General features: G+C 49.3%; 1 protein-coding gene across 1 annotated transcript in view; it reads left to right on the top strand.

Annotated features, from left to right (window-relative positions):
* The first annotated feature begins 673 nt into the window (after positions 1–673).
* Positions 674–23,115, top strand: part of RNF123 (ring finger protein 123) — a 47,635-nt gene continuing 25,193 nt past the window's right edge. The window contains exons 1-26 of the mRNA XM_035337634.1: positions 674–834; positions 3,344–3,423; positions 3,897–3,994; positions 4,922–4,976; positions 5,309–5,394; positions 6,095–6,181; positions 6,668–6,735; positions 7,841–7,966; positions 8,679–8,793; positions 9,619–9,723; positions 9,860–9,985; positions 10,629–10,721; positions 10,916–10,989; positions 11,465–11,582; positions 12,040–12,139; positions 12,500–12,561; positions 13,467–13,538; positions 14,220–14,340; positions 15,119–15,220; positions 16,493–16,599; positions 17,128–17,326; positions 17,862–18,007; positions 18,193–18,276; positions 19,101–19,208; positions 21,752–21,929; positions 22,924–22,998. Coding sequence (XP_035193525.1) covers positions 689–834; positions 3,344–3,423; positions 3,897–3,994; positions 4,922–4,976; positions 5,309–5,394; positions 6,095–6,181; positions 6,668–6,735; positions 7,841–7,966; positions 8,679–8,793; positions 9,619–9,723; positions 9,860–9,985; positions 10,629–10,721; positions 10,916–10,989; positions 11,465–11,582; positions 12,040–12,139; positions 12,500–12,561; positions 13,467–13,538; positions 14,220–14,340; positions 15,119–15,220; positions 16,493–16,599; positions 17,128–17,326; positions 17,862–18,007; positions 18,193–18,276; positions 19,101–19,208; positions 21,752–21,929; positions 22,924–22,998 — 2,731 coding nt within the window. The 5' untranslated portion in view covers positions 674–688. The remainder of the gene's footprint in view (positions 835–3,343; positions 3,424–3,896; positions 3,995–4,921; positions 4,977–5,308; positions 5,395–6,094; positions 6,182–6,667; positions 6,736–7,840; positions 7,967–8,678; positions 8,794–9,618; positions 9,724–9,859; positions 9,986–10,628; positions 10,722–10,915; positions 10,990–11,464; positions 11,583–12,039; positions 12,140–12,499; positions 12,562–13,466; positions 13,539–14,219; positions 14,341–15,118; positions 15,221–16,492; positions 16,600–17,127; positions 17,327–17,861; positions 18,008–18,192; positions 18,277–19,100; positions 19,209–21,751; positions 21,930–22,923; positions 22,999–23,115) is intronic.

Raw genomic sequence — 23,115 nt, 5'->3', positions numbered from 1 at the left:
ACGGCCTCTCGGGTGCTCGGATTAATGCTTTCCTTGGAAAAGATGATACTGCTGGGCAGTCCGTTTGCTCTTGTACCAGCCAACCCAGCACAATCCTGCTTGTGAGATCACAAGGCTGGTATTTGGGGGCCCTGTAGCACCCACATCTAAGGCAAGCTGCTTTACAGGGCACCAGGGATTGTTTTGCACAGGGCAAGCTACTGCGAGGCATACAGCCTTAAGGAGGCTGTGAGTTAGCCCAGATGAGCTGTGTCTGCGAGCCTTTCTGTCCCCGCATCTTCTCCAGCGCAGTTAGGAGATGTAGTAGCTACAGAGAATGTTCCAGGTACAAGCAGGACATCAGCAGCAGTGGTAATATTATTTTTATTTTTATTTCCCTTGGAAATGAAATTGGGTCCTCACATCCAGCTTTTGAAGTAACTTTATCTGGAAGCAGCAGAGCAGCATTCCTGAGTACGTAGTTTCACCCAAGGGGACGACTGTACAGCCTCCCATTTGCATTGGAGAGCAGCTCAAACTGGAAGGAGCCCCTTGTTGCAGAGGTGTGCTCCATATTGCTGGTGTCTAGGGCCGTTAGTGAAGACGGTGAGAAGGTCAGTGGCTTCTTGAAGCTGTGTCTTCCCCCGTGCTGATCTGCAACCTGGAAGGCTGTTTTCCCCTAGTTACCATTTTTTTGCTTGTGCTTGAAATGAATGGTTTGAATTTACCTCCTGACTCCTTAAGCTTACTTTTCTCTCCTTTTTCACAAGGGATAGTGAACAGCAGGCTGCTGAATGACTATCTGCATCGCGTCTTTACCAGTGCTGATGGGAACCAGCCTGCAGCTGCATACAGGTATGGGATTTCTCATTCGCCAGACAAGCAATGCCCTACCAGTCCCCAGAAAAGCCACACTGCGGTGCAAGGAAATATCTTTTAGTGCCACACAGTGATCTTTCTTAAGAGCACATCAGCTCCGTGGTGCAGGAATGACTCCTGGCTCTTGTCCTTTAATGGTTTTTCTAAACTGAAGGGCTTGATAGGAAGAACACTTCAGAAATTTCTGCATGCACAGCCCCATGTACAAGATCACTAGGCAGTATTCCTGAAGTAGGTGGGCAAGTAGGCATTGGCCTTACTGTTCCTGTTCTCCCTCTGGTTGTAAAGAAGTGCAACGTGCACAGGTTTTAGGCGCAGTAATGCAAGCTAGGTCATCAGTGCCCTGTAAACTAATGTAAGGCTGTTACTGAGAGATGGGAGACCGTACGCTTCTCAGGCTGAGGAACTGTTGGTGCTTTCCTTGTTCGGAGCCTCCAAAGGAAAGGAAACAGAGAATTGCTGTGCAGTGTCTGTTTTCTTCTGTTTGTTTTCAGTTCTCCTTCACCTTGTAGCCCACCAACTCGTAGCTTTGGATGAGAAACCCTTCCCTTGCATTTAGCTCTTTTGCCAGAGGCAAGTCAGAGGGGTTCAGGGCAGGTACAGGTGTTGCAGAGTGAGGCAGGTGTGTAGCTGCTGCCGGCTGGCGGTGCCGCAGCCTGGCTGGGCTCACATTGCACAGTCTATATTTAGTGATGCCAGCTCAGATGTGAGCTCAGAGCTTCTAAAAATAGCTCTTGGCCCTCTATATGCTCAGTGAGCTAAGGCTATTGTGGGGGGAGGCAAAGTGGGTTATGTTATTTTGCCACAAGCTCTCCTATCAGTGTGCCTTGGAATATTCCATATGCCCAGGCGTTTTGGTTTTCCATACTTCTAATTTCTTTGCCTGGTGATGAACGACTTGAAAGCTTAGAACTGGCAGTTTGTTTGCCTGGTCTCTCTGTTTTTTAGCTCCCTTCCACCCTTCTCCCTGGACTTGGCTATTTGGTAGAAAGCCCAGTAGCAGTCAAGTAGGTCTTGAAAATACCATTTGCCACATGAGAGCAACTTTTATGGTATGATATGTTGTCTTTGGATGCTTCTGTTCCTCAGTGGAGCTCGTGGCAGACCTCTCTCTAGCTGTCTCCTGCTCTTCTGGCCTCTTTCCACATCTTCTTCTCCATGCTAGCTGCTGATTAAGCTGCTTTGCTGAAGCCACTCTCTCTCATGCCAACCAAAGCTGCTTCTTCATTTCCACTTCTGTGCATCTTCACATCCATCAGATTTTTCAGAATGTCTCTTACCGCAGTGTCAGGGAGGTCCTACCTAAATCCTAGTCCCAGGGAAGTGAGAAGGTTGTTCCACAGCAGATTTTGGAAATGGGAACAGGGACAGGAATAACCAGTGACTCTCACAGTAAGGGGAAATGCTGTTGGTCCCAAAAAGACCTTCAGTACGACTGATGTTGTTCTGTGCAACTTTGAGAGGCGTGGAAAGGAAAAGAGCATGAAATGACAAAGTCTGCTGCTGTTAGCCAGCTATTTAGAGCAATGTAAACATAGGGTGGTTGTGAGACAGTGACGGGATAGTGAAGTCATCATTGAAACTCGCTGTAGGGAAATGCAAAGTGATGTATTGAAAGGGGAACAGCCCCAGCTGTGCATAAAATAGTGGGCCACTAGCTGACTTCTGCGTGTTGAGTGAGACTGGGTGGGGAATAAAACAAGAAGAAAGTCAGAAAAAGCAAATAGGAAGCAAGGGATTGTTACCAGAGGGATGTAAGGTAAGGAAAACTATTGTGTCACTGAATGAATTAGTGCTTCATGCTCTTCTTGTGAGCACGTGGTTCTGGTCTCACTGCTTCCAAAAGGGTATCTTGGAGCTGCAGAAGTTTTGAGGAAGGGTAAGAGCAACAGCCAGAAGTCTGGAATGGCTCCTGTATGATGAACTGCTAAGGAAGCTAGCCTTGAAATGAGAGAACTGGGGGAGGCTGCTGTGAGGAAGGTATCTAAAATGGTAGTCTGGAATGGGGGGGGGTGAGATTTCTATGCAGTACAAAAGGTGTGAAGAAACAATGTTTTCTGCTGTTGTCAGAGGGAGGATGCTGGGCTAGCCTGACCTTTGTTTGAACTGCTTCATGCGCTGGTACAGGCTTCTCTTTTTTTTTTTTGTATGATGAAGGACTTGGGAAAAGAACTAATCCTGACTTAGACTGCGTTTGTACGATGCTGACCGCAGCAGTCTCAGTCTGTAGTCATTGATAATGCATGCTGGCAAGATGCTCTTGAGCAGACTGAAGACTTTAAGATCCTTTGGTAACTACTTTGCTTGTTCATGCTGTGTTTGGTCCTTGGTTCGTTCATTGCACCAACACGTTGGTCAGCAAATTCCTCAGATTTGTGGCAAGAAACAGATCAACAGAACTTCCCAGTTCACTGTCTGGACTGAAAGTCTTTAAAACCTGAAAGCAGAGTTTTCTGAAGAGCTTCTGTGTGTGTTGATTCCCTAGAAAGCACCTGACGTTCCAGAACCTACAGGAACACCTTGACCGGTTGCTAGCAGAGGAGAATGGCTCTGAAGACAGTCGAGGTAGGAGACACAACGTGTCTGCAATTTGTGCTTCTGCTTGTGCTGCTTAACTGGGAGAACAAGTTGTATCATGCAAAACAGTTCCCTGCATAAGCATTTTTCTGCCCTCCTGTGCTCTAATTTATTGCACGTTTAAATCCTGCGTGGCTTCAGTTACGTGACGTGTTGGCCAAACATTTGGCTCAGAGTTTAGTTTGGCCTTTGAACTGTGCCAAAGTAAAATTTTCAGGTGACGTGGAAGGTTTCACGTGTCACCTGACTGCTGCGTAGCTCAGACCTTGAGTGTTGCTGTGCAAGCTTCTTTTTAAATCAACGGGTGTCTTCTTTCCTGAAGTTCTCATGGTCTAACATGGATAACGCTGTTTGAGTCTGCTGCTGCTGCAGCAGAATTGAAGTGTTATTGTAGTCTAGCAGGTGGTGCTCATCAGGTGTGCTGCTAATACCTAACAGGTTTTCTGCAACTCTTGTTTCAGATCAGGGAGCAGAGGGCCGGCTTGGTCCCTCTACTGTAGTGTTGGACCACACGAGCGGTTTTGAGGGGCTCCTGCTGGTTGATGATGACTTACTTGGGGTGAGTGTGATGCTGGCTGCAGCAGGAAATGGGCTTGTGAGACTAAAAGCACTCAGTTTGTTCTTCATGGCGGATCCCTGTCACTGGCTGTATGGTATGTTTTTAAATGGAGTCTACTCACAGAGCTCAGGGATCCTGGAGGAAATAAATGAGCTCTCCTGGGAAAAGGTCTAGCAGTACCCCTAAGTCTTAGCAAGCTCTGAGTGGAGCTGCGAGGAAGGGGAAGTGTTATGCTGGCCCAGGGGCTCACTGAAGAGCTTGGCTAAGCAGAGTTGGTGACAGCAGCCAGCTTTCCTGTCCCTCCCTCCAGTGACTACCTCTTCCTTCCTTCCTTCTAGTCTTCTGTAACAGTGGTGAGAGGCTGAGGCTGAAGCCAGGCCTTGCTGCTGTACTGACTGCTTCCTTTCTCCTTTGTTTCCGTTAGCTCCCTTCTGTTTCCTTAGCTGATGTTCCTTGTACAGAAAGTCAGCTGAAAGAATCCACTGGAACCAAATCCTTTCCTACTTCAATCATTTCTCCACTCCTTTCGTACTTTCACCCAGCACACACAACCCCTGCTCCTGTGCTCGTTCCATCTTTATTCTATGGAAGGAGGCTGCTCTTGTCTCCGCTTACCGTTTGTCTAGGATTCAGATGTCTTTCCTATATAATTGTCACCTTTGTGTGCCTGGCACAATTCACTGGAAACCATGTGTCCCTTGTACTGCTGCCATGCTGCATGTGTCCCTGGGGTTTAGCAAGTACAGATGAGCTGTGGGGAGGATGTTGGATGGTTCCCTCGGGCCCGTTGGCTCTAAGTACAGCTGCGGGGATGCGGAATACATCACGTCTCTCCCCCACACTATGATCCATGAATAGTTCTTCATCACGCTCTGGTTTTCAGGCCTTTTTGCCTAACTTTACAATATCTTTTGTTTGTCGGTGCAGGTGATTGGCCACAGTAACTTCGGCTCTATCAGGGCCACGACGTGTGTGTATAAAGGTAAGGAGATAAGTGGGTGATGCTTTGAGAAAGGTCCCAGCAAAAGTGCGTGGAGGGTTGCACAGCTAGATAGCTCAGGAAATTTTGAATATGTTGCTGTTCTAGATCTTGAGCCCTGTCTTCCCCAGTTCATCCACTGGCTTTTCCAGGAAGTCAGAAGGATGGAGGATTGTGTGGTACACAAGTGAAGAATTGGGAGGGAAATGCCAGGGATGTTGCAGAGATCCTTTGAGTGCCTAGATTCTCTTCTGTGGGAGCAGTATCAGGTTCTGCTTCTCTAACAATGAGTCAGGCAGCATGGATTTACTGTGTGTGTTATCTTTTTCTTCCAGGGAAATGGATTTACGAAGTGCTCATCTCTTCCCAGGGACTCATGCAGATTGGCTGGTGTACTCTCAACTGCAGATTTAATCAGGAGGTACTGTAACTGCTGCACGCGTCTGCTCTGTTACTCCACCGCGTTTTAGGTCAGCATGGAGCATTGCATTGGTGCTGTGCTCCTGCCCTGCTGGCATTTTGTGCCCACCACACGCCCTAGAAATGCCAAATCTGCGGTTAACTACCAGATCTTTACTCAACTCTCTTTCTGGTCTGTGTTCTCTGAGTGGTGTGTAGCGCGAAAGGCTCGTGCACGGGGTGTGTTGCATCTACATGTTCAGCTGGCAGGCTCTCCAGAGAGTGTGTGGCTCTGCAGTGCTGGCTGCTGTCTCTCTGGAAGACCCGCAGCCACCAGTATTACAGGTCTTTTTTGTCTAGGGGAGGCAGGCCCAGGCCAGCTCTCATCAGGCGCTGGGTGGGATGTTTGATGCTGGGAAGGTGTGTCAGCTGTGCAGTTTCACTAACCTGCCAATCCACAGTGCATGAGAGGGGAGGTGACAGGCATCCTGAGGGGCTGTTTTGGCAGTGTCATGTAGCAGTACCCTTCTTCTGACCCCAAAGTCATTATATATTTCCGAACCAAAGATCACACAGGTCGTTGGATTCACTCTGCCCGGGCAGAGCATGCGTGCTGTCAGCTGCTCTCCCTGTCTGCCAGTCTCCCCCTTGAAGCTGCTCTTGCAAGGAAGGGGATCCTCTCTGCTTGGTCTAGTCTGAATCTCTTTTGTACTTTGGTGCAGGAAGGAGTTGGAGATACACCAGATTCATATGCATATGATGGCAACAGGGTGCGCAAATGGAACGTGACCACTACCAACTATGGCAAGGTGAGTACTGTCCTCCCAGGAAGGTAGAGAAGCAGACAACTCCTTCTGCTCCCTGGATTCTTATGGGCTCTGTGAAATGCCCTTGAGCTGTGCTCCCTGCTTCAGTGTGCTCTTGGGGAGGCTGTGTGTCAGCACTGATTTGTACTGTGAGGTGCACATAGGTGCTTTCTTTTAGCAGCCCCAGCAGACTGATTGCCAGCATAGTGATGCTGGTGGTGTCTGTAAAGCTCATCAGAGGATGACGCAGTGTTGGTATAATTCTGATTCCATGCACATCCCTAGTGCTGGTGGGGGGAAAAAAGATCCCAGCCAGAGGCTTATGAGCAGCTTCCAGAAGTGTCTGAAAATGCCATGTGAGCTGCTGTCAGAAGGAGCTGTCTCTCCTGCAACCCTGAATCACAAGGGGTTGGTTGGGTTAAAGTCTTTCTTCTGGTGTGGGAACACCCTGGATATATGTCTAACGTCTTTCCTCTCCTTCTATTGCAGTCTTGGGCAGCAGGAGACATCGTCAGCTGTCTGATAGACCTTGATGAGGGCACCATTGCTTTCTGCTTGTAAGCATCTTTGTCCCGTTCCTTGTTTTGCGGGTGGCTGTGTGTCATATACATGCTTTGGCACTGCTCAGCAGGTTGCTGAGCCCTCTTTCTACCCTCTCTCCTTTAAGTTCCTCAGTAGCTCCAGCCTCTGCTTCTCTGCTTTGTGTTCAGAAGCCATCTAAATGGACTTTTGAGTCTCCAAAGTTCAGGTGGGAGCAGCTGGCAAGAAGGTGCCCAAGCAGCTTCTAAGTCTGTATAAAGTTTGCTAGGATTTTGGAAGGGAAGGCATGTGCTGTGGTGCTTAATACTACAGTTGGCTGAGCCCCACTGACTGCTTTTGTGGCCAGTGTAAACCTTGCCTGCCCTAGACTCACAGGGAGGTGTGAAAAGGCTGGTAGATCTCCAGCCTCCATCTCCAACAGAAAATGAGTGGCGGCCAGCTGGAGTAAGAATCTGAGGGTGGTGAGGCCCTGGCACAGGCTGCCCAGAGAAGTTGTGGATGCCCCATCCCTGGAAGTGTTCAAGGCCAGGTTGGATTGGGCTTTGAGCAGACTGGTCTAGTGGAAGCTGCCCCTCTGGTCTATTGGAAGGGATTGGAATTAGATGATCTTTAAGGTCCCTTCCAACCCAAACCATTCTGTGATTCTGTGAAGAATTGTTCCCTGGCCCTAACCTACAGCCTGCAGCAAGTCAGCTGGAAATAAAAATTGTCAAATGGTTCTTCAGTCTTTCAGGAATAGCAGATTGAGACCATTCTCCTTTTCTTTCCACCAACATCAAATGGATGAGGCCAAAAATGTCACCTGCCTGTAATATGCCCTGCCGGTCAGATATCTAGTAAGGATTTAGGTTGCCCTTGGTGCTGAGTGGGGCTTTTTGTATTGTGCAGACTCTAATGCCTTCCCATGCTGTTATATGAAAATGGGAATTCTGCTGTGCTTCCCAGGGCACTTGCTCAGCAAAACTGTGGGGTTTGCATGTCTGCCAAGCTAGGAGCCATGAATGACTGATGTGTCCATGTTGGCAGGGCTCTGGGGGGGGGGAATGCAGATTCCTGGATCGTCCAGCTGACCACAAAAACCTCCTACCGTGGCTCAAGTTTTGTTGCTTTTTCTTCTTTCAGGAATGGCATATCTCTGGGAACTGCTTTTGATAACATCACAAGGGGTGCTGGAATGGCATACTTCCCTGCTATCAGCCTCTCATTCAAAGAGTCTGTTGCTTTTAACTTTGGGAGCCGTCCACTTCGATATCCTTTGGATGTGGGAAGAGTAGGTCTAAAGGGAGAAGAACCTGTCCTGAGACCATCCTTTGAGGCTATAGAATATACATACCTGAGTGCAGTTCACTTTTTCTTGGCGCTTTTGCTCAGAGCAGAATCAAGGAGAGAAGCAGCCATCTCTCGGTGCACAACTGCAGGGCACGCAGTCACCTTTTCTGGTGCCAGCAATTGCAGAAATGAGGTTTGCTTTGAGCTCCTACTCAGTAGCTTAGGCTGCAGCTGCGTGATGCCAGATCCCAGGCACTCAGCTCCTGCAAAGGTCTCGCCCTCCAGGTCTGGAAAGCCTCATGCATTTGTGCTTCTGAGCCTGTTGGCTTCAGGTCTGTTCCACCTCTCAGCCATGCAGGACCTCTGACATGGTAGGAGCATTGCCTGCTGTCTCTATGCAGAAGCTGAGACCTGCAGCCCTTGTCAGAGCAGTCCTGGATGTGCCTGTTGACATCTGTCATGGAGGCTCCTGGTGGTCTTTCTGATGAGGACAGAGCATTTAGGGAAACCCTTGGTGTCTGCAGTATGGGCAAAGTGGGGAAAAGATCTTGTGGCTTATCATCTATATATTTGATTTGAATTGTGACTTAGGCATGCGTGGATATGAAGTAAAATAGAGATACACTATTTTTTCTTTGCACAAACAAAAGAAATCCTGAAAGGATCAGATTGCACCTTAACACTTGCCTACATATCCAGTGGAAGGCTACCACCCCTTGCAAGACCCTCCTGTGTCAGACCTCGTGAAGGCTCGCAGGCTTTTAGGCTACCTGAAGAACGTGATCCATATCGGGATCGATGTGACGGTAGGCTAAGGTTCCTGAGCAGCTCTGTGGGGCATCATGCCAGGAAACATGATTCTTCACTTCTTTGTACCTGCTGGTAGCTCAGATGTTTCCATACACCTATGAGTCTAAACACCTGCTTGCTTTTGCATGGGGCATGCACATCTCTGGACTTCGTCTTGCAAAATGGGATTCCTAATAATTCCACCCTGAGGCTAAAGTTAAATTATACTGGGCTGTGTTCTCAGTCCTAAGAAGTTTTCTTCCAAGGGGTGATGTTTGTTGGGGTCAGAACTGATACATGTGATCTTGCAGCCTTGAAAGAAACTTGTTCATATCCCAAATGCTTTCGTGATGTCCTGGTGCTATGATGCAGTCAAGTTCTCAAGGCAAGTCTGCCTTGAGAACTATTTTGGCTATACCAGTGTTCATTAGAAAATGTTTTTTCCTCTAGGGTGAGAGATGATCTGTTTCTGCACAGAGGACAGGGAATGCCCACTGCTCTGATCTCAGCTTGCTTGGAGGCCTGGCTTACTAGCTGAGGTCTTCTGCAGGGATTCCCATATACAAGTAGTCACACGCACTCAAACCATGTTCTGGAAAAACAGATTGTCAGGCGGCATGCATGTTACTGATAATAAATGACCTCTGATCTGAACTACACCTCTCCAGAGGCATGGTCCTGGATGCCTTGCCATCCTCATTTGCCACATTCAAGCTTTCTAGTCCAATGAGCCGTGGGGTATCAAACAGTGGCTACTCCAGGCTCCCAGTTCATTCAGTCATTGGTGCAGGGTGGACTGGGCTAGCTCCAAGCTGTGTGTTTTTCTGGGTTTGGCATTGCAGGAGGGGAAGCTGGTGGAGAAGGACACATCCATGTGGCAATTGCAGGGAGAACCCACAGTCTTGATCACGTTAGCCCACATCTTCAATTATTTCTCCCCTCTCATGGTGAGTTTTGACTGCTTATTGCAAGTTTCTGTAGGTACCTGGTTTTGTGCTTGCAAGGAAAGGTGAATTGGGCCTTGGTCTTTGCGGGGAAATGACCCTGCCCTGGAGGACTGTTGACCTGCCTGTCTGTCTGCAGTGCAAGGTGTACCTGGTGGAAGATGTGCTCATGACCTTCCTGTTGAGCATCCTGGAGCGAGGAGGGGCAGTGGAGGCCCATCCCCTTATTCAGCAGCTGCTGGATGTCATGTGGCTTCTCATGGAGGTGAGTTGCTAGGGCACTGGTTCATCCCCAGGGAGGCCATTGGAGGTGCTGAGCATAGGAAACTTCCCCCAAAAGTACTGGTAGTGATCAACGTCTTTCCCTTACTGGTGATCGGATTCCTGTTTTTGCAGTAGATCATCATTTCCCTGAGGTTGTCTGGCTGACCAAATGAAGCTAAATGCCCCATTGGGGCTGCTGAGTTTGTAGAAGAGACAGCTCTTATCACGTGGGCTGGCTGCCGGTTGGGCTCAAAAGAGCAGCTCCTCCATCATCACATTTACACAAGAGTAACTTGTCTTTCCTTTTGGGGTTGGTTCTGCCAACACTGTGTGTTGGGTAGGTCTAGGGGACATGGGCATGGGCGAATTACCCCAGCCAAATGGGACCTGGGACTTTGGCTTGTTGTAGGCATCTGCTGGGTTGGCTTTACTAGTGCAGCTGCTGCTTTCCCTGTAGCAAAATGATGGCACCAGCCACTGCTCAGACTCTCCTGCTGAGTCAGGTGAACAGACGCTGTGGGTTCCGAGCACCTACGTTTTCAGTGCAGAAGTAAATGCTGCATCCTTCCAAAGCCATACTCTGAGACCTATCACTGTTCCTGACACTTTGCTGTTGCTGTTCAACGTGTTTCTTATTTTCTCAGGAGTATGAAGTGCATGAGTGCCTCAAACAGCTACTGATGTCACTGCTGCGGGCTTACAGGTTTTCTCCCATCATCCCAGACCTGGGTTTGCAAGTAAGTTGTACTTCTCGATCCCCAGGAATGTGTGACTAGCCAGCTTCTATTATGTCCCCTTGTCCAGGGGTACCTGATGTTTTGGATAATCTGCAGTTGTTTGATTTAGAGATGACAATTCTGTCCCATTCTGTCTTAGAGAGTTGTGTCCTCTCCTGTAGATGGAGTCAGTTTCGCTTCTTCTGTTTCTGCAGATTCACTACCTCCGTCTCACCATTGCAGTCTTGAAGCATGAGAAATCCAGGAAATATCTACTCAGCAATGTTCTGTATCCTTTGCGCCTCCTCTAGCCTTCGTCCCCCCTGCCCTCAATAACACAGCCAAGGAGACTTCAGGGATCTGCAGGTCCTGAGAGGCAGAAGCCACCCCATCCTTGGGAGTTCATTTCTAATTGCTCAGGTCTCCTCCGTCTGCCTGACACGATTCTCTGTAAAGTTCTGCTTTGGGGAGGGGGAAACGAGGGAAGGTCACATCCACATCACTAACACACAGGACTTTATTTCTACCTGACCAACCTCTCTGGTGTCCCTAGAGTGAAACCAACTTTCTGAGCAGTCCAGCTGCCGTTGTAGCATTTGGGCAGCCACTGTGATAACTGCATGGGGCTTCTCCCAGGAGAAGGGGACTCTGGATTTTGTGGAGCTTTGGGTGGTTGTTGGAGAGGGGTCTCTCACTATGGCTCAGGGAACACGCCCTGCCCCTTCTCTGATGTAGCTGCTGTGCTTGCTTTAACGGTGCCACAGCTTTGATGTGCTCCGCTCGGTTGTGTTCTTCTACATCAAGAGCCCGCTTCGTGTGGAGGAGGCTGGTTTGCAAGAGCTCATTCCCACCACGTGGTGGCCAAACCGCTTCACCAAGGAGGTGAGTAAGGGCACATCTTTCTCTAAGGAGACTGAAAGGAATTTGGCGGCCCGCTGTACCCATCATTTGCTGGCCCCGTGTTTCCAACTGTATAGACGCTGGTGGACCTTTAAACCTGTGTGAGAGTTGTAGCCTCTACGCTGCCTTATCATCTTTATTATTCCCTTATCAGGGATGTTTAGGGTAAGTTGCTTGGGACAGGGAAGGGAACAGTTTTCTGTGACAACAGATATGGAAGGGAACCTTATAGAGTCTAAGGAACTGTGCATTGTCTTGTGTGTCCTCAAAAGATCTCCTGACATGATTCATTACAAGGCCAGGGAAGGCCTGTTTAGGTGTGGTGCCAGGTGCTGTCACGCACTTGTATATTGTCTCAGTGAGCTTCTGTTCCTCCTTTGACAAGACACTTTGCCTTGTGCAGTGCTCTCTTCTTAATCAGGGTCTGTCCCCCAACCAGGGCAAGGAGAGTAAGGAGGTGAAGGAGGAGAGTGCTGAGGAAAGACTGAGGCGGCGGGCATATGAAAGAGGCTGTCAGCGGCTCAAGAAACGCATCGAAGGTTTGTGAGGAAAGAGGGAAACTGCCAAGACCCCATACCTTCTGTGCAGCCAGAGGGACCAATCCACGAGCTGCGGCATCCCACCAGGGGACGTGAGCAAGCCAGAACTCCCCTTTAGTGGCTGCCCCCTTTAGGGGCATCCCCATCAGCTGGGGATGGATTTATTGCTAGGTGGAGAAGGAGAAAATTCTCATAGTGATGGGACTAACATTCTGCTGACGCTGGTTCTCCCTGGGCAGCCTGTGCTGGGGAGGTGGCCTTTCTCCTGGTGACAGGGTACTGCAGTTGAGGTTAATATGGGTGGGTGATAGTTCTCGAGTTTTTGTTGTCTGACAGCAGATTGTTGTGTCCCTGTTCTAGTGGTGGAAGGTCTCCAGGTTCAGATTCTGAAGTTGCTGCTGAACAACAAAGACAGAGGAGGGGTAAGCACTCTGTGGATCTTTTGTTACAGTATCTCCACATCCCAGGACTTGTAAGGTACAGATTTTTGCACTTTCTGTTAGAGTTTGAGTGCCAGCTCTGGGACCAGAAGCAGTTCTGGGAGTTGTGTGGTGGCTAATGCATCACAATGTCTGTACAGAAGTGCATCCATTGAGACCTTCGGTCCTTAGAAGTAGTTCTCTAACCGATCCATTAAGGCAGGCTGAATTGCATAAACTGAGACTTTGGACTCTGTTTAAAGGGGTATCAGATGCTTTGCCAGGTTAACTGGTTATATGAGCTGCATCTAGGCCAGCCTTGGGTCTCTGTTGAACTCGGCAGTCACAATCTGACTGCAGTTCATTCTACTCTGACAATTAATATTAATTCCAGAGAGAAGTGAAACATCAGCTATGTGAGCGCGTCTCTAGGGAGCAGGTGGAGAGTGCTCATCTGGGTAAAGCTGATTATCTATTGGCCGTGATCAGTGCATCCCAGTACAGGCCTCAGAAAACTCATCACTGCATAGCAGTGGCCTGTGAGATACTTGTGGGTGCTCCAGTGTTGGTGGAGACTGGGTCAGTTGCTTTCTGCTGTGGAGTGTAGCTCACAGGCAGATAGTGGGAGCTGCTCTGTTCTCAGTACCTCAGTACCTTCAGGGGCCTCATCAGTACTCAGGCATCACTCTAGGCCCAGACTTTTTTGTGGGGTTTCTGGTTGCGTGTTGATGTAGAGTTACACTGGGGGTCTGCCTAATTAATATGGAAAAAACACGATGCCCCTCTGCTTTAAGTGCCTAAAGCCTGAATGCATCTGTGGGCAAGCATGACTTGAGGCACACATATTCCAGAGGTGGACAATTAATGCCTTTCCATGTGAGTTCACCATCTACTTTTCCTCCTGCCAGGGGGAAGCCTCCAGATACATCTTCCTAAACAAATTCCGCAAGTTTCTTCAGGAAAATGCTAGCAACAGAGGGGTAAGTTGGAGGACCAGCCTTACTGCAAGCCTCACTCTGAGAGCTGGTACCTCTAGGGTGGGAGCTCTTACCCTTTTGGCTGGGCTGCTTTCAGCAGATGAGCAATTGAGATCTAGATATGGCAGTGTGTGGGGAGGAGGGAGAAAATCTGAGGCTAGAAGCCATGGAGCTTAACCAAGTCCTGTGCAGTGATTCAGGCAGAAGGAGATCCTTGGGAGCAGCCATGGGTGTGAGTTGAATATCCTACTAAAATCTCACAGTGCAGCTGGGGTGTGCTCTGCCACAGCTGGCCTGCTGGCTTCGGCATCCTCTTTCCCACCTGGATGAGGAATGGCCTTCCAGCTCTGGGTCAGGCTGTCGGCCTGCAGCTTTAGAAGCAACCCTTTCTTCATCTGCCTCTCTGTGTTAAAGAGCAGCCCTCCTTTAGTGGTGGAGCACGTGGTATACATCCTCCTCTATCAGACCAGTTTGTTTTGGGGCCAAGGACTTTAGAGGTGGAAGCTGCTTCCTGCCATCAGTGCTGGGCTCCATCCCAGTGCTGGAAACTAAAGCTGCTCTTTGCAAACTGATGCACGTGCTTTGAGCAAGGCTGAGAACAGGTTTCTTCTGTCTGTCCCATGTGGCCACTGGGACTAAGATGCACTTTCACACCTAATGGCTGAACTCTCATTGTTGCCCTAGAACTTGACTGTGCTGTGCCCGCCAGAGTACATGGTGTGCTTCCTGCACCGGCTTATTGCTGCCCTGCGTTTCTTCTGGGATGGCCACAAGGCGAAGACCCCGGCTGCACTGAGCAGTGATGGTAAAGTCTGGTGGAGAAGCTTTGAGGATGCTTCTGTGTTTGGGCCAGGGTTTGCCTCTCCAGGATGCTGAAAGTTTTGTGTTTCTCATGGGTGCTGGTGCCTTCTGTCACCCTGTGCCTGTATTTCCCAGTCATTCTTGGAAACTCCTGTATGCAGATCTATTCCCCTTAATACCTTGACCAATTCTGGATAATTCCTTTGAGAATTGCATAATAACATCTGCCTTAGCTAGTTCATCCTGTATGCTCTGGAGCAGAGTCCAGTATTGATTATGGGTCTGTAGGAGGTGGTGGTCCAATAGTTCAAGTAGAGGGAAAGATATTTGTCTATTTTCTTGGTTCTGAGACTCTGGGATTATGGGGAAACCAAGTCAATGCTTTTCCACTCTTTAACCCAGCTTTGCCTGTCCCTCTTCTTACTTTTGGCTTATCCAAAAGTGCCTTACAGTACCCTGTGGGACTCAGGGTCTGAGCTGGAGTCGCCGAGTGGAAGGCCGCCGAGTTTTCCAAGGATCCAATTTTCCCCAGTGCCTGTGGCTGGGAGGCTTGTTGTCCGTGACCATCAGTTGCTCTTGTTTCTGTGCAAATCTCATACTTGCTTCATGGTGGAAGTTGCCTCTGCTTCAAAGGCTTGTGTTCTTATAAGAACACAAGTTGTCACTCAGCGTAGCTTTGGCTTCAGGCTGGGCCCTGGGGTCTGTCTTAGGGCTTACCTGTTTGTGCTGGTGTGTGTGCGGCTCCTGTGCATGGGACTAACAAATCTCCTTCTCTGCTTTAGAGGCATATGTCCCTCCCCAGCTTTTCTATAACGGGAAGGTGGATTATTTTGACCTTCAGCGACTTGGAGGTCTCCTGTCTCATCTCAAGAAGACTCTGAAAGGTAAGTGCTCTCGCTTCCAATACCTTCACCCCAGGTCCTGGCTGAAGTTCAGCCAAGAGACATCCCAGGGAGGGAGCCGTGGATAATGAATTGTGATTAAATGGAAGGAGAGGAGACTAGAGCTTTAATGAAATGCAGGTTACTCTAGAGAAGGCAGCATCTGTCTGGTGTGGAGTGTCCTTCAAGTTGACAGCTTTACATCCCTGATTGGGGCATTCATTTGTCATCTTTTCCTAATTGTGTGCTTTGGCCTGAATGTTCAGTTGGAAACTTTTTTCTAATCTAATATCCTGATTTTCTCTTGCTGCGCTTTTATTCCTTTCCCCAGACTTATGGTGTGTGGTGGGCATAAGGGAGAGGAGCTGAGCACAGTCAGACCTCGGTCACTCTCTGTGTCAGAGCACCCCCAGCCTGCCCAGCAAGCCCAGGAGCAAAGCCAGGGAGGCTGCCTGTAGAATGGGGGTTAGCTCTACGGTTTGCTCTGGCACGTCAGCAGCTCCAGCCCCACTTGCTGCAGCAGTAGTGGCATGTGAGGCCATGTAGAATGGTTTGGGTTGGAAGGGACCTCAAAGGTCATCTAATTGCAACCCTTCAGCCATGGGCAGGGACCAGACTGTCCACTAGACCACTGTCCACTAGACCAGACTGTCCACTAGACCAGACTGTCCAAAGCCCCATCCAGCCTGGCCTTGGGCACTGCAAGGGATGGAGCATCCACAACTTCTCTGGGCAGCCTGTTCCAGTGCCTCACCACCCTTAGAGTGAAGAACTTCCTCGTCATATCTAATCTAAACCTACCCTCTTTTAGTTTAAAGCCATTACTCCTTGTCCTATCAATACTCTCTGTAATAGAGTCCCTCTCCGTCAGAGCAGCCTTCCTCTGGGCTATAGGGGACCTGCAGTCCTAGTGAACTGGGGACATACAATGGGGCAGTGTTGAAGAGTTGGAGGCTTATCAAATGGTCTCAAGCCCTGAGTTTCCCTCCCTGTGCTACTCCAGTTTGTCCCCAGCAGTTGTCTCCTGGTTCCTCAGTTACTCTGTTTGCTGCTGGTAGGAACAGGAACAGAAACGCGTTCTAGGTGAGCTGTTTGGTCTTTGTTCTGTTAGCAAGGGCAGATCTATTCCACATAAGGGGAACGGTGAGCCTGTTCTGATGCAGTGTCCAGCTTCACTGGGTGCTTCTCTGCTGCTGAGAAGCAGGAAAGAAGATGAGCCTAGGGCTGTGACAGGTAACTCGTGCATTCACAGCTGCTCTGGTGTGCTTTGTGCAGATGACCTGGCTGCAAAAGCCAACGTCTTGATTGACCCTGCAGAACTGCAGTCAGTGACTATGGATGATCTTGATGAAGATGAGGAATCAGCAACATCAGCAGCACAGGTGAGCCATGTACTGCGATTCATCAGTGGGGCCCCTGGTGCTGGAGCAGCAAGCTTAGCCTCTAGCTATTAGAGCTTTGCTTTAGAGAGAAGCAGTGTCTGGGCTGGGGCTGTAAGCAGCCTGTGAGCAATCAGGTAAACAGCTAAGCACACACGGGAACTGCCGTAGATCAGCAAGGTCCTAGATGCACCAAGTCTGAGCAGCAAAAGTTTCTCTTCTCCACATTCTAACTCTTCACAGACCCAAATGTGCCCCTTCTCTTCAATGGCAGCTCTTGACACTTGCATTTGAAGGAGTGCAACTGTAGACAGAGCTTCTTGCTGTGCACATCTGCTGATAGTGCCTGGCACGTGCCCTTAGGAAGGAACACACGTTTGCGAACTGGCCACTGCTGCCTCATACACGGCGGGGAAAGTATCTCCTCCCTTTCCAGTAGCCCCTGTCCATCTGTACCAAAATCTTTGCAGGGACAAGGGAGTAGTCAGCAGCCTAACAGCCAAAACTGTTCCTCCCTTAATTTCTTCTCAGTCTCAGCGTCCCTCTGCCGCCTTGGCCATCGGTGGAGCTCTTGCCAGACCTGGCTGGCTCAGCTCACCCACCCTGGGCCGCGCCAACCGTTTCCTCAGCACCGCGGCTGTCAGCCTGATGAACCCGCGGCGGCCGCTGGGCACCCTTGAGAAGGTCAAAGTGCGCACGCTGAGTGTGGAGCAGCGTACAGAGGAGGACAGTGAGTACTGCTGCATGCTAGCGTGGCCCAGCTGGTCCTTGGGCGAAGGGCATCTTCAGCTCCCAGTACTCTCAAGAATAAAGCAATCTCATTAACTTCCAGCATTGCTCCTTCCCATTTCCAGGGCATGCTGAGACCCATAAGTCCAACGTCAGCCACTTGGCTGTCCTGCACATGACGCTGTTGATGGTGTCACTCTGTGCAAAGAGATGCTGCCTTGGCTCCTGCAAGCACAGCGAGGCTTTGCAGGGACATAGTGTGGAGGCAGCACGGTTGTTGTTGGGGTGGGACCAGGCAGGTCTCTGAAGCACAGCGTGGGTCTGTCTGAGCAGGTCTGCCAGGTCAGCCTGATGCAGGCAGTGAGATGGGGACGGCGTGTTTGTGTGACTAGTGAATCACACGGGAAGGGAAGGAAGAATGTGTTTTAGATGAACAGCAGAGCTTTGGCCACTGACTTGGGAGAGATGCAGGCAGAAGCTGAGGTGCCAAAATGCCTTGCTGAGAACTTCTCTCCTGTCCTGGGGGTGGATTGCAGTTGAAGGCAGCCATGGAAATGAAGGTCTCTTACTGGGGAGACCCCCAGAGGAGCCAGACCAGCCCATCACAGAGAACTCCCTCCTGGAAATCCTGGATGGGATAGTGATGATGTACAACCTCAGTGTCCACCAGCAGCTCGGGAAGGTAAGTGACACATGCTTTGCAAGCATCCATTCTCCCAACCTCAATTGTTTCTACACTGACTCTCTGTTTCCTGCTTGTTTAGTGACTGTGTGTCCTCCCAACCCCTACGGGGGATCTGATTGCATGCTTGTGTACCTAGGGGAAAAAATACCCTCATTTATTGTTGGAATCTGCTTGTTTTTCAGATGGTTGGTGTGTCAGATGATGTGAACGAGTACGCCATGGCACTGAAAGACACAGAAGAAAAAATCAGCCGCTGCCCAAAGAGGGTAAGTGTCTCTGGACTCCAAGCTTCATTCTCTGGTAGCTCCTCAGTACCTGACAAAAAGCATGAAGCACGGTGCCTGATTTTTAGCCTTGGAGCAATGTCTTGTTGGGGTAGTAACCCATGCCTGGTGCTGTCAACCACATTTTCATTCTGTGCCAACCCATTGTACCACTGCCTCAAGAAACAGAGGCACCGAAGTAATTGCTTCAGCTTCTCCCAGACAGTCTGTGGCAACTTGCAAACCTCTGTGTGCTGCAGGCAGCTTGGAGCCAGTCTCCTGGGGTGGGAATGTGGGGGTACCCCAGGATTGTGATTTATGGTTTGGAAAGGTTTCCTGCTCAGAGGAGACTCTCCAATCTCTAGCCACACCACTTTTGCTTGGACTGCTGGGGCTATTCCTTATATCTGTCATTCACACGCACAATGAAAGGTTCAGGGAAAAAAAAGAAAAAGAAAAAAAAAAAAACAAGGAGGAAATACCCTGCTGTGCTGGACTTGGGACACTTATGTCCTGTTCCAGCTGTCAGACTGAATGTATCTGATGATGCATTAAAAAAGTATCTCTGACAGCAGTTGACCCTAAAGCCACTCTGCACAGTGGACCAGTGTCTGCATCAGGCCTCGTGGGCTGCAACTGAGGCCAGTAAGTGCTTTTTATAGCACTGATTCCCACTCCCTCTGCAGAAAAGCAGCTGACCCCTTCCTTTCCTGTTAATACTCCCTAGCTAGCCCCAAGGTGTTATTTGCTTTTGTGTTGTTTGTCCAGCCCTGAAAAAGGATAAGTGGAAGTGATATCTGCCCTTGCGTATCTGTACTCTTTTTCAGAGGAGAGACATCCATGAGGAGCTGCTGAAGAGCCAAAAGGTCTTCTCTGAGAAACTCAATCACCTAAGTCGTCGCCTTGCTTGGATAAATGTTACCATCTATTCAAAGGTGGGCAGGAGTGTAATGTGAGCAGCTCAGAAGATACCAAGAGCGTGTCTCTGTATCTGTGGTGTCACACGTGATGGTTTTGCCGGTGCTGGAGCAATGCTGATCTGTGGGGCTTGTTTCTGCATTCATGTGCATGAAGAGCCTCCTTCTGAGGCCTGGATCCCCTCCTGTCCCAGCTTTGGTCCCTAAGTGTTTGTTAGGACACATCCCGATCTGTTCTGAGCTTTGTGTGGTGCTGTGGGCTTTCCCTCAGGAAGTCAGGTCTCTGTTGCAGAAGGGTTCAGGTCAAATGCCCCGTCCAGTTCCTGGGGAGTGCCTAGAGGACAGATGCTACTGTGAAGCATTTCCCTGAGCTGTGCTGTGTATCTCAGGGAGTTTTCACTAAGGCTCTTCCAGCAATCTGCAGGATCCAAGAGTTAGGCTTTTCTGCTCAGGTGTTCTCCCCTTCTTCACTTGGTTCCTATGGGGAGAGAGAGCTTTGTACGTTTAGTAACCCAGTGACTGTTTGCACAGGCTGTTCTTTCTTCCTTACATTCACCATCTTTTGGTGTAAAGTCTCTGGCCTGTTTTCTCATGAGCAGTTTGTGCTCTTACACTCTGCAGATTTCCTCTTCCTGTCTTCCCTTGCACATTGCCTTGCCCCATCTGTGTTTGTACGTTTTTTTTGTTTTTTTTTTTTTTTGTGCTGGGGAAGAGGACACATTCCTCTCAACATGCAGTAGCAGCATGTGTCCCAGGATGTAAACAGGGAGTGGAAGAACAGTGGCTCCTATGAACATGTCTGGCAGAGCTGCAGTGGCAGGAGCAGTGGCTGATCTGACTCAAGCTCTTTACTTGTCCTCTCCTTCACTCCCAGAACAGGATCGCAGGACACAGTGCGGCACTGCAGGAGCTCTCCAGCTGCATTAGCATAGACCACGCTTGCCAGAAAATACACCTTTCTTCCTGGACTCCTCTTGAAACGCTGGGGGGCGTTACTAGTGTGCATATCAGTCACCGTGATTGTTCGTGTCTCTAGATGACCTATTGTCCTGTTAAACGTGGGTGCCTGCCTCCCACCGGGAGTGCGGGTTTCTCACTCTTCTGGATTTATCAGCAGCATCTGCTCGTGCTTCTGCCTGTACCTCAAGGGCTGCCCCTCACAGCTGGCACAGGTGTTTCCCAGGGGAGACGTGCCCCCAGTGGGCTCCAGCCTCCACAGAAGCTGCATGCTGCGGAGGGACGTATCTGTGTGCGTGGTGCTCTTGAACAGAAAGAGACTGATTCTGCTCTCCGTCTGGAGGTGAAGTCCTGCTCTGTGCTGAGGTGTCAAGCATGGGAGAGGCTGCTCCTCTGGGGAATTAGTTACTAGTTTATTCTGAGCTGAGGGGTTCAAGGTTAGCTGAAAGCGAGACCAAAACATTCTTGGTTTTAAAGTAGACGGTACCATCTTATTTTATTATGACACTATGTCACGCGGTGGGTGATTATCTCTCTCCTCTTGGCGCAGGCATTCTTCTATCTTGGCAATACCTAAGATGATGTTTTTAGGTTATCAAGTCTTTATAATATCAAGTGCGGCTTCCTTTACCTTAATGTTGTCTGCACAATTGTTCTTTATTCTGAAAGCAACAGTTGAGCTGAGGCGTGTGTCAGTGTTGAGATAAAGATGTCTTTTTATTCAATTTAATTGCTTTGTACTAATTCAGTGTAATTTACAGAAGAAACCCATGTAAGTCTCCCAGAGATGGGAGAAAAGCCCCCTAAGCAAATGAAATCACTTATCTTCTGATTATTTTTTTTAATTAGAAGTGTAACTCTCTTCTCTCTGTTTATATGCAAATTGCTATTGCTTATGGTATTTCTTGGCAGGACAGGATGCGAAGTAGCATTTCCTCTTGCTTTGTTAGTACTGATTTTTATAGCTTAAAGTTATGTAGATGCCCTTAAATTTCCTGGGTTTGATCTAGGACCCCCAGAGCTTTGCTAGAGAAGCAAGAAGCCAGTATTCCTCGGGATGGTAAAGCTGGCTGAATGGCTGGCACCGAATCCAAAAGGCAGTGGCCGCCTGTTGCAGGGATCTGAGTTGGTGTGAGCTTTCTGCCAGTTCCCATTTGTTAGTTCCTACAAAAGATGAGCCTTTGTTCCAGCAGATTCATGCTGGGAATGCTAGTGCCTGCCTTCCTTCAGCCACTGTACTTGGAATTAAAATTAGTGTGCCTTTTTGTGCCGTCAGGCCTGTGTGGTCAGATATGCCTCACCAAGGAGCAGTTCCTGGAGGGCTGCAATGCTCAGGGAGACAAAGCCACTGCTGATCTGATCTCATACTAGTACTAACCGTGCCCTGAGTTTGAGGCTGGTGTAGAGATCCCTGATTGTTCCTTCCTCTGACACTTCTGTGGCTCTGTGAGAAGATCCAACAGCACAGAGCTGGTTAATGAACTTAGAGCAGCCATCTGAGGAACAGGTCAGACACGGGGATGTTTGTAAGGCCTGAGCATTGTGCTGACTGGGGTGTTTTTTCCAAAGAACTGACTGGGGATTGCTGTGTTCTCTCTGGTCAGGAGAAGATGCAGGATATATATTGGCTGCTGCGCGTGTGCATCCGCACCATCGAGCATGGCGACAGGACAGGCTCGCTTTTTGCTTTCATGCCAGAGTTCTACCTCAGCGTGGCTATGAACAGCTACAGTGCACTCAAGAACTACTTCAGCCCTGTCAATAGCATGGAGGAGCTTCCAGGTAAGGGGATAGAGAGCCCTTGCTAATTCTGGCCTGATAAAATCTAAATAAAGCCACATCCTTGTGATGAAATACAAGGGCATCCCATCTGTGTCCTTTGCTGGCTGTGATGTCCTTCCCTTTATATTGTCTATACGATGTGGAACAAGTCCCGAGTGCTGTTCCTAGAGTAGGGACCTACTGCTTAAGGCAGGGAGGCCATGCTTTGCCCAAAGCTGTCATGGTGTTGGCCGTAGTGAAAATCACTGGCAGCTATGGATTTCATATCCAAGGAGCTGTCAGGAATGGGTTGGAATGCTGGAGGACGTCATTGCCCTGACAACACATGCAGCTGCCTGCTGGTTGCTGGGTGGGGGGAGACGTGCCACGAGTGCAGAAACTGGGCCTGTTTTCAAATCTCCGTGGGATTGGGATATAGAGATGACCACCCAATTCGTGCCAACCATCTTTGTTTAGGTGGATTTCTTCTGTGCATGTTCTGTGCTTTTCCTGGCTATATGACCCCAGTGGTTCTTAGCAAAATTGTTCTGTGCTTTCCAGAGCCTGCGAAGGCAAGAAGAGCTGCCGTTCCAGCCAACAAGACATAGTTAAAGTGTTCACATCCATTAAGTGAGAGCTGTACCTCCTGTTCAGGCAGCAGCATAATTAAGCAGTAGCAGATTTATTCAGGGCCTGCAGGCTGGACGTGGCTTCTCTGCATAGATACAGGGTGCTATTTGTGTTGCTTAGCCCCTTCTGCATTAAGCCTTTCTCTCTTGCCATCCGAGTTGCATGGTTTTATCTTTCTCGGAGTAACTGCTCTGCACACTGAGGTGGGAGGCTGTGTTGTAGACGTTTTCTCATCTGTTTGTTTGGATAGCTAGACACACAACAAAACTGCAAAGATAACTGCAGCAGGAATGAATCCCGGGGCCTGTCCTGTGCCCATGGGAAAGCTGGCCCACAGGGCTGCCCATTGTGCTGTTGCGTGACCCCTTCTCCCTCCTCTTTGCAGGCTATGAAGAGACTCTGATGCGCCTCGCTGCCATCCTGGCCAAGCACTTTGCTGATTCGAGGATTGTGGGCACAGGTAAAGCTGCTCTCTTCTTCTTGGGGGTGACACTGTGCAGCCCTGACTGGTCCCACTGCTGGTGGCTCAGCAGACTTGTGTTGGGATCTATCTGCTGAGCTCATGGAGTGCTCTATA

This window comes from Oxyura jamaicensis, chromosome 12, assembly GCF_011077185.1.
Source record: "Oxyura jamaicensis isolate SHBP4307 breed ruddy duck chromosome 12, BPBGC_Ojam_1.0, whole genome shotgun sequence".
Lineage (NCBI taxonomy): Eukaryota > Metazoa > Chordata > Aves > Anseriformes > Anatidae > Oxyura > Oxyura jamaicensis.
This window is presented reverse-complemented; position numbering and strand designations above follow the sequence as displayed.